This window comes from Pyrus communis, chromosome 15, assembly GCF_963583255.1.
Source record: "Pyrus communis chromosome 15, drPyrComm1.1, whole genome shotgun sequence".
Classification (NCBI taxonomy): Eukaryota; Viridiplantae; Streptophyta; class Magnoliopsida; order Rosales; family Rosaceae; genus Pyrus; species Pyrus communis.
Genome location: NC_084817.1, coordinates 18,652,922 through 18,662,546, shown reverse-complemented (window position 1 = coordinate 18,662,546; position 9,625 = coordinate 18,652,922). Strand labels below are relative to the sequence as shown.

The 9,625-nt window shown below is 37.3% G+C and overlaps 1 protein-coding gene across 2 annotated transcripts; it reads right to left on the bottom strand.

Annotated features, from left to right (window-relative positions):
• Positions 1-2,937: 2,937 nt before the first annotated feature.
• LOC137717884 (uncharacterized) lies at positions 2,938-5,993 on the bottom strand. 2 transcript variants are annotated; one of them, XR_011065832.1, is made up of 3 exons: positions 4,978-5,993; positions 4,203-4,855; positions 2,938-3,138 (listed from the first exon to the last, which is right to left on the bottom strand). XR_011065832.1 is itself a non-coding variant. In XM_068457381.1 (2 exons), the coding sequence occupies exons 1-2, from the start codon at positions 5,251-5,253 to the stop codon at positions 4,262-4,264; spliced, it is 870 nt and encodes a 289-aa protein (XP_068313482.1). In that variant the 5' UTR covers positions 5,254-5,993; the 3' UTR covers positions 3,782-4,261. The 2 variants fall into 2 exon arrangements, 1 of the variants encoding a protein (XP_068313482.1); XM_068457381.1 differs by lacking the exon at positions 2,938-3,138 and having other exon boundaries at positions 3,782-4,855.
• Positions 5,994-9,625: the final 3,632 nt, after the last annotated feature.

Below are 9,625 nucleotides of genomic sequence, written 5' to 3'. Positions count from 1 at the left end.
TTCCCGATTCACACTCCCAACAAGCTAAACAAACAAGGATTTACAGTTTCTTATCTTCATAACTTTGGATTTTAAAAGCAAATGATGAAAATCACAGAAATTAAAGTTATCGTCATTTCAAATCCTTTTATTGCAATTAACTCCACCAAATTTTGTGTCCAATCCCCACACACCAACAAAAAAAAAACACAAAATCCATCAACTATGCTAAAAAATTAGGGTTTATGGTAATAAAAAAAAAGGATTTTACACAAGAAAAAGAAAAATTAAGGAAAAACAGAGAATTTAAAGGGAAGATTGAGATGTTCCAAGCAAGGGATAGCCAGAAAAGCAAGAAATACTAATCCGGCATTGAACCCCAAGACTACGGAATCAATTTATGCCTCCAGAACAAAGCATTGCAAGAAATTGATCGAAAGATCTTAACCCTTGCAGCCGAAAGAAGAGGCATTAATTCGCATCCTATTCAAGCTTCATTATTGCTTAATCTACACAGAAAACAGGGAGAAACGGAGAATGCAGAGAGAGACGGAGAGAAGGGAGAGGAGGGAGAGATGTTGAAGGATGTAAGGTTAATCGTGTGTTTATATAGGCGCCAGCTTAAAACCCTAGCGGCGATGTTTGGGATTTTTGTAGACCGAAACTGTGGTGTATTAGCCGGACCGCCCGCTTCATATCATATTTGCATATTGGTACCGCTGAAAAGTTGGGATTTATGATTTCGCCTCGTTTATTTGTTGTTTGAAGGAGGCACATTGTGTGCCCTCCTCTTTGGGTGCCTTTCTCATTTTCTTATTTTGTGCGATAACGGTTAAATTACGGCAACATTTTATATTGATTTTATTATAATATAATAAAACAAAAAATAATAAGAATATAAAATATTGATGTGACTTAACCGTGATCGCACACAAAATAAGAGAGGACGGGAAAAGCATCCAAAGAGGAGGGCAATCTGCCTCCTTGTTTGAAACCTACCTAATAATTTTGAAACCTGCCAAATGTCATGTCTGAACAATAATAATTTGAAGAAAAAAGGCAAAGTCTACAAAATATTTTGGCTGATTTTAGCTACTTGAAAACTCAATTACTTTGTTTTATTAAATTTAAAAGTCGTCATTTTATTTTTTGAAACTCATAATGTGCTCCATTTTGATTTTGATCTCATTCTTCCTCTTAAAAGTTAAAAATCCTCTTTATAAAACTCAAAATTCGTTACACATTGTCTTAGATTTGTTAATTTCTTATGTGGATTTGATTTGGGTTCGCCTAACTAATCATTTTTTTAAATATTTTTACCATCTATTTAATTTCTTTTAAACTTAATATTCCATGATTGTTGAATGTTAACGCATAATGGAGATTTATAACCAAAATTATTGCACATGTGTCATAATCTTATTGGGTGTTGGGTCCCACATATATTTAAGAACGCGACCTATAAGTTTCAGGAAGAAGAAAGAGTCCACAAGTTAAAGTGGAACGATTTTTAAGTTCAGGAAGTAAAGTATGACATTTGAGTTACAGGAAAAAAAATAAGATCAAAATAAAGTTGTACAGACGTGAAAGTAAAAATAAACCAAATATTTTTTTAATACGGTCACATGTCTCACATCACATGTTAGCCCAAGAACACACACAAAAAGAATTGCGTGCACTTAGGTCCCACACGGACCAATTTTAGTGAGCTCGAATGCAAAGAATTCTCTGGTGTGTGTTAAATGAAGGTAGATAAGGATTCTCATAATCTACAAGAGGGGTAATAAACATCTAGTATTTATCTAATTGTTTCATGAAGGAGAATTTCCACTAACATGGCAATGTTTGTTCTTTTTAAAAGCTTTCAACGTCGGAGAAATTCACCATGTTCACTGAGAAGCAAACATTGTTCCTTGTGCTCTAGCAAACCATAACATACTCTACCTAATCCTTGTATTTGGTTTTGTAACTTTTCCAAAGTTGTGCCTCTTATAAATGACGGATTCGATACCAAATTATTGTTAACTCATTATATGCTTAGTTAGAACATTGAAATAAAAGTAAAGTTAGAAAGAATTAATTGGTGTAGAGTGAGATAAACGCATAAACGCATATAAAAACATCGTACTTTCGGTGTTTTTATACTTCACAATAACAACGGGGAAGAAGTATTTTTATAGGGTAAAAGGGAAAGAGCTGGTCCAAAACAAAATGCATTTCGTCCAAATCACAAACAGAATACACATCAGACTAGTTCACCTTCTCAAACAACTCAATCAATATCAACTGCCTCTTGATTTTCCATGACCTGGATTATCACAGCAAAAAGTAAATTCTAAATGCTAGTATTTGTTCTTTAAGAAGATGCAGCTGCTGTTTAGTGAACCCATGGCGTTGTTGTCCCATCTGAGTAGCCAATCCACCTCGTGACTGGTTCTTGTTGCCAGAACCCCATCATTAGGATCCACAGCTTGTGGAGAAGATCCACTCGACTACCGATGGGCGATGGTATTGCGTCTGCAATGTATCTGGATTGTTTTGTGAGCTTTTTACATGGAAAGAGTTGTCACAGCCTGGCTTGTGTTTGCAGATGACCGCGCGGGATGGGTACAAGTAATTTCATTTCCAATAGGAACTGACTGCCTAGGTCACACCTGGTTTTCTCTGCCATGAACAAAAAAACTGCTGCATAGGAATGCTGTTATTATTGTTAAAGTTACTACGATTTAAACCTCAACCAAAAGGGTTAGCCGCCGCAACTGTCTGCTTTGCTTTTGCATAGCTAGACTGCCCGGATGCACCACTTGATGTATTAGCATGAGGAGAACTCTCACTCGCAACTGGGGGAGAAGTAACCTGCTGTTTTGACGCTGGAAAAGGTAAAGATTATGCAGCCATGTTGCTTTCATTAGCTTTTCATTGAGCAGCAATCCTCAACTGCAACAGTGGAATGCATCAAGTTGGCATTTCCAGGCTGTGAAAGATCAAAATTGTGCTCAAAGCGCAAATGCTTGCAACTGAGCAGCCAATGCAATGTGGTTATTTGGCATGTTTGGGCATTTGGCTGAGATTGTGGTGCCAGCCCTAGCCTTAACATGTTTTCGGGCATGAACCCATGACTGATGGCTGGGCTAAAGGCTTCGATTGTCCTTGGTCCATCTGCTTTTCTCCACGATTAAAATGTTCCAGTGCCTGATTAGTATGCAGCTAAAAAAAGCGTGTAACAATTATCCGTAATTTGGACCAAACCTCATAGATTAAACAATGTCTATGCACAACTTAAAAGTTCTAAAACAAATGCAACGAATGCAATCTTCGACTACAGTTGAAAAGTGTCCTGGTAGAGAAAATATTGCAGGAAATGGTTAAAACACATAAAGCAACTCAAGTGTCGTAATGACTATAACATATAAAGCAAACTCATGCAGGTATGTTACACTCCATAATAAAAAGGGAGGACTGAAATTTTAAAATACAATAACACCAGTGAAAGGCATAATCACAGTTCTGAAAGATTTTTAAACATCATCCAAACAGTTTAACCGACTGTGTTTCGATAACTAAAGTTGAAACGAGAAATCCTGATTATTGGAAGAGTTGGTGCGATGAAAGTCATTCTCGCTACTTCTAAGCTTGGATAGACCACGACATCAGACAAACAAGAAGGCATGCTGAGTGCAGAAACCAACTCCAAGGAAACAAACTATCAAATATACAAAGATGTTAACAGAAGGTAGATCCTCCAGTGCTTGACCCATGTCCTTTTTAAGAGAGAGGTCCTACATTTGATGAGACTCCCAGTAATAATGCAATTTCACAAAGCAAGCACAACGCAGTTAAAATAAACTGCAAAAACGCAGAAAATTAATCCAAGGAGATCAGTAAAGTTATATTCCAAGGCAAAGTCGGTTGGTCCTATTTAGGGTTTGGTGCTTGTATTTCGGTTTATTTTACCATATCCAAATGACAATATTTTCTTGCAAAGAAAATAGCTTATGGTATTGCTTCTTGATTTACCACTAACTAACGGGATAACTTTGCAGGATAAAACTCGAATGTACACAATATACTATAAGATGAAGCACAACTCTAACAAGGAAAATAGTGAAGATTGAGTACTCATTTGTTCAAGAAAAAACCAGTCATGTCCATTCAAGTAGTTACGTCATTTCATTAGTATTTACACATTGATTGAACTTTCTACACATGAGAGCTGTAAATACCTGCCATGTTAAAGACAAATCCACCTCTGTTTTCAATGCTGCCTCGTTCGGTATTAAGCTCACGTTCTGTAGACATCTGCACTGCCTGATAAACTCTCTTGGAATAACTCTGTGTTGCTAGGTCCATCTTCCCTTGCACACCTTCTTTTCATAACATCCGCTTTTTCTTGTTCCCAAAACAGTTTTGAATCAGAGGACATATTGTTTAGATTCTGGGACATAATTTCCCGATCTCGCTTGTCCATCCTTTCTCCCAGGAGTACCTCATCTTGGTTTCGTGCATACTCCCTTTCTCTCGCAAGTGCCTCGTCTCTTAACCTCTCCCGCTCAATATTAATTTCACCTTGGCGAACCAGTTCTTTCAAGAACTTTGCACACTCATTGAAAGAACCCCCCTTTTTACCTCTTTTCTTCGCAACCTTCTTACCCACAGGAATCGACCTTTTTTCAGTTTGTGACTCCTTTTCAACTGGGGACTCCAACGGCAAATCTCCATTAGGTGAATTGTGCCGTGGCACCTCGTTTTTGACAACGGTTGGACAAGTGGAAACAATTTTAAATCTCGGACATCCCTTCACAACGGCCCAACAATTGTGATGTTTGAATGACTTATTCTTGTTGTCTGCACTATACAACAAGAGTGCTTGTAGTGCCTACAAAAACATTGCAAGAAACAAAATTTAATCATCTACAAAATGACATTACACATTTAAATTTCAAAAAATGAAATTTAATTATCTACAAAATCACATTACATTGGATTAAATTCTACTACCTGATGAGTAAGATTTTTGCCACTTTGAAAATCATCTTGGGCTTTTTCCAAGGCGTTTCTCCAGCTGCGTAACTTTTTGTTTAGAGTTTTCCACCTGCTAGAAATACTTTGCTCCGTGCGAGTCGAATTGCTCCTCTCGGAAAATTCTGCACGGATTTGTTTCCACATTTGATTAAGCTTCAATTCGCTACCCGTAAGCGGGTCATGAGCAACACGAACCCAACACTCGCACAACAAAACATCCTCCATAGTCGACCACGAGGTGCCGGGTTCCATGGTGAAATATTGCAAGCAAAGAAAATGGTAGCAGCAAAGCAAGAAATGCTAATCCGGGTTTATAACCCTACAACTATGAAATCAATTGATGGCTCCAGAACAAAGCATTGCAAGAAATTGATCGAAAGTAGAGGTATTTACTACTCTTACCAGGGTTTCAAGACCCATTAAACAAAACCCACGTCCTAATCAGCATCCTAATCATGCTTATTGCTTAAAATACACAGAAAGTAAACAGAGGGAAACATAAAGGGATTTGTATTAGGATTGGTTAGGCTAGGATTGGAATGGATAGGTTGGGATTATTGTCAAGTGTTTGGATTGAATCGAAGACTGTAACCAAAAAATGACTCTGCATTTCCAAATCCAACATGAGCCCACCTGAAAATCAGACCCGCAGCCACTCACCCAGTATCAACCCACCTGACGAACGCTGGAATTTAGAATTTCAATACCCACAGATCTGAAAATAGTGGTTGAAATTTCAATACCCACCAATCTAGAGACAGAGACAGAGACAGAGACAGAGACTTGTATTGAAAAAGTCGGTGGGGGAGTTTTGATTACAGTCGGCGGACGACAGCCTGTTCAACTGCGGAATCACCAGAGACCGTTAAGTTCAATGTCAGCTCTCCCAGATGAGCTGTGGAGGAGAATTCTGGAAAATTAAAGTGAGAGTGAGAGAGAAAGTAGATAACGACGGAAAGAGGAAGACGATAAGAGTATAGAGCGGCGCCGCGCGACTCGTCTCAGTCTCAGGATTCATAGCGCTTGAGGTTTCGCGTAGATAGAGCTGTAAATGGGTCAGGTTCATTGGGTTTGGATCGGGTTCAACTTGACTCGTTAATTTAATAGGTTATTCAAATCTAACCTTTTAAGTTAACGGATCATCTGAATCTATCTGTTAAGCTAACAGATCATTCATTTCATCCGTTGACTTTTTTTTTTTTTTTTTTTTTTTAACATTTCATCCAAATCAATTATAACCCTGTTTTGTATAGTAGGATTTAACTTTCTATCAATTACATGAGTCTTCGAATCTTAGCATGGATCGGGAAATTGTTCAAGTAAAACACAATAATTCTCTTCCTTAAGTTTCGAACAATGTCTCGCTACAGAGTCTACAGTGGCTCTATTTTTTTTCTTGCATTGCATCCTCTGCTGCTGTTTTACCTTCAACATTCACCTTTATTGTAACTGATGAAAAGAAAACAAAGGAAAATAAACAAGAAGCATTAATAACAACACAATCTGAAGTCTGTGAAGAAACAACAAAACAGAACCCAACAGAAACAAAACAAAAGGACAAAACTAATTAACAACAACATCCCTCTTAGAATAAATAATTTAAAGAAACTAAAGCCTGTGAAGAATCCCAAAATACACTCCCATTAAAAATCCACATCTTCCAACTTAGGCCTTTAAGAAATCTCCGATAATAGGCTTCTCCAAACAACCCAAAGCAATTTCAGTGCATCACACTGAACCTAGCACCAAGCCCCCTTTCCTCTTCTCCAAAAGACAGAGGCTTCTCCAAAGTAATGGAGCACAAGATTCAGGGATTCCCCAGCTTAACCTTGTCGCCCTAAACAGCCTTGTCCATAAAGCTTACACAACTGGACAATGGAGCATAAAATAACAATAGAACCTAAGAACCAAGAGCATAATTTACTATAAGTAAATTATTCATATACCGCTTTTCCACCATAGGCTTAAAAGTTGATAAAAGTTGAAAAATATCTTTAAAGGACAAGTTAAAATACATACCATGCTTAATCAAGACTAATACTATTAGAGCATTGTCCTGTGAAAAATTTCTTCAGTGAGTTTCCACCATGAAAGAATATCCAACTCTTATTTTTTTATCGAGTCTCTTTTCTTCAAGATATAGATGCAATTTAGTTTTTTCAACTGAAGTTGACCCATCTTGGTAAATATTATCAAATTCCTACATATAAAAACAAAATAGAAACAAAGATCAACGTACAATATAAAGATGCATATAAAAAGTATAAAAGAGGAATAACAAATATAAATACTACCTCAAAAAGTTTGTCTCCTACTTTTATTTAAGTAGGAGTTTGATTAACCGGGTTGGATACAAGAAGATGAGAGAACTTGTCCATGTAACGACCAAAGAGTGCAAACAATGTGTCACTAACATCCTTCAACTCTCTCGACTCCTTACCATAAAGCTTGTCATAACCCCACTCTACAAATTGCAATTTATAGCGAGGATCAAGAATCACCACAATGGCAATGATCAAACTATACTTTGACCAATACTTTTCAAACTTCAAATTCATATAATTCCCCATCCGTCTCATGAAATCATCACAATCTTCCATAGCATCTCGAATACAATAATGGACTTTGAACACTTTTGGGAAGAACAAGTTTGATGTAGGGTAATTTGTTCCAAAAAATAAGCAAGTAACTTCATAAATATACCCCAAGAAATTGGAAATCTTCTCTATTTTATCTCACTCTTCCAAGGAAGGACATGAACTAAAATTAGAATCAACAAGTGCCAAATTGAGAAAAGCATAGAAAATAGCACTATCAAGCATTGTATATGTTGAATTCCATCTGGTAGGCACATCTTGTCTCAACCCTCTTTTACTACCTGCCAACCCTACTTGCACAATGCAAGCAAAAAACTCATTTTTTTCTCCCTTCTGAACATTTTATATATTTGATGCATTCACGAACTTTCGTCACTGATCCATCAATTTCCTTTAGACCATCTTGGACTATCAAGTTTAGGATGTGAGCACAACAACGAACATGGAAGAACTTTCCATCCATTAATAGCAAACCTCTAAAATTTAATTGTTTCTTCAATAGCTCAACAGAACAATCATTTGTAGAGGCATTATCCAAAGTAATGGAAAACAATTTCCTTTCAATCCCCCACTCAACTAATAAGGCGTTAATTTTTTCAGACAACATAGTTATGCTTGGTCAACTAGAAAATACAATCAGTACACACATGTAAACAAGTCTAACTAATCTTGAACTCCTAGGTCTAGCCTTTAGTAGTCCAATTTATAGAGAATGAAACTACTATTTTAATCATCACGTAAAAATAAGACATGAATACTAACAGCACAATGATGAAAATTACTTCTCTCAAATCAGCATATGAATACCAGTGTTCTAAAACGCGGTCTGGGCAGCCGTCTAGGAGTTGGGCGTCGGGTCGACGCCGCGATTATTTCAAAAACGTTCAGGAAATCGGCATGGGTATTAGGCCGTGCCTAGACGGCCGACTAGGTAGGCTAGGCGGGCTAGGCACCAGGCTAAGCGGCCTTTGCGGCGGTTTTGTTAAAATTTTCCGTCAAACTACACTGCAATGGTGACGAAAGAGAAATTGAGAGAGCGTGAGGGAAGAGCAAACGTGAGAGATATGTAGAAGGAATTAGAATAACAGTGCAATTGCAGGAAAAAAACGATAACTTTGACCTGGAAGTCCAAATTTCTTCACCGGAGAGGATTTCTTCGCTGTGCTTGAGGAAATTGACTAGACTCATGATTAGGTTTTGGAAAATTATACAGAGCAAGAAGATGAAAATTAGGTGGAGAGATGGGGAATCAAGCGGAGCAATCGAAGAAGAATGAAGGGAGAGGAAACGAGAAACTTAATTAGGTGGAGAAGATAGGGAATTGGGCGGAGCAAGCGAAGAAAAAAGGGAGAAATTACAGAGGGAAAATGGAAAAAAGAAGAAGAAGAAGAAGAAGAAGAAGAAGAAGACGAAGAGGATGAGGAAAAGGAAAGAATAAAAAAGAAAAAAAAATATTCGGTTTTCAAGGCGTCAAAATGGACTCCTTGGTTTGGGAGTTTCTGACTGTCTTGGTTGATGTAAGGCATGGGTCTTGGCTGATGTGAGGCATGGGAAATTGGGAACAGACAGGTGAAAGGATGCATATGCACCTTTTCAAAATTCTTTTTATTATGAACCACCTAACCGGATTTTTACTTTTAATCTTTAAAAATTAGATATAATCATTCAAAATGTATATGCTTAATATGTTTTTAAATTCTGGACTTGCTAGATATTTTATTTGCATTTTATCATTCTTTATTATTTTATTTATGTATTTTATACAAGTATAATTTTTTGTAAGTGTCAATATGCACTTATTTACAAGATATACAAGAAATTTACCTAAATCAGCCTAGACCGCCTAGGTGCCGGCCTAGACCCCGCCTAGCCACCTAGGCGCTAGGCACTAGCCCGCCGCCCGACTAGCACCTAGCGCTTTTTAGAACCTTGATGAATGCTAACAAGCTAAGATGCAATTTGAGAGAAGAAAAGAAAATGCTACTATACTCAAAGAGCAATAAAAAAATTTAAGGGAAAAAGATGAG

Coding starts and splice junctions, on each gene's coding strand:
- LOC137717884 (XM_068457381.1), bottom strand. CDS start 5,253: ATGGAACCCGGCACCTCGTGGTCGACTATGGAGGATGTTTTGTTGTGC. Junction 4,856..4,977: donor GCAAAAATCTTACTCATCAG/GTAGTAGAATTT, acceptor ATGTTTTTGTAG/GCACTACAAGCACTCTTGTT.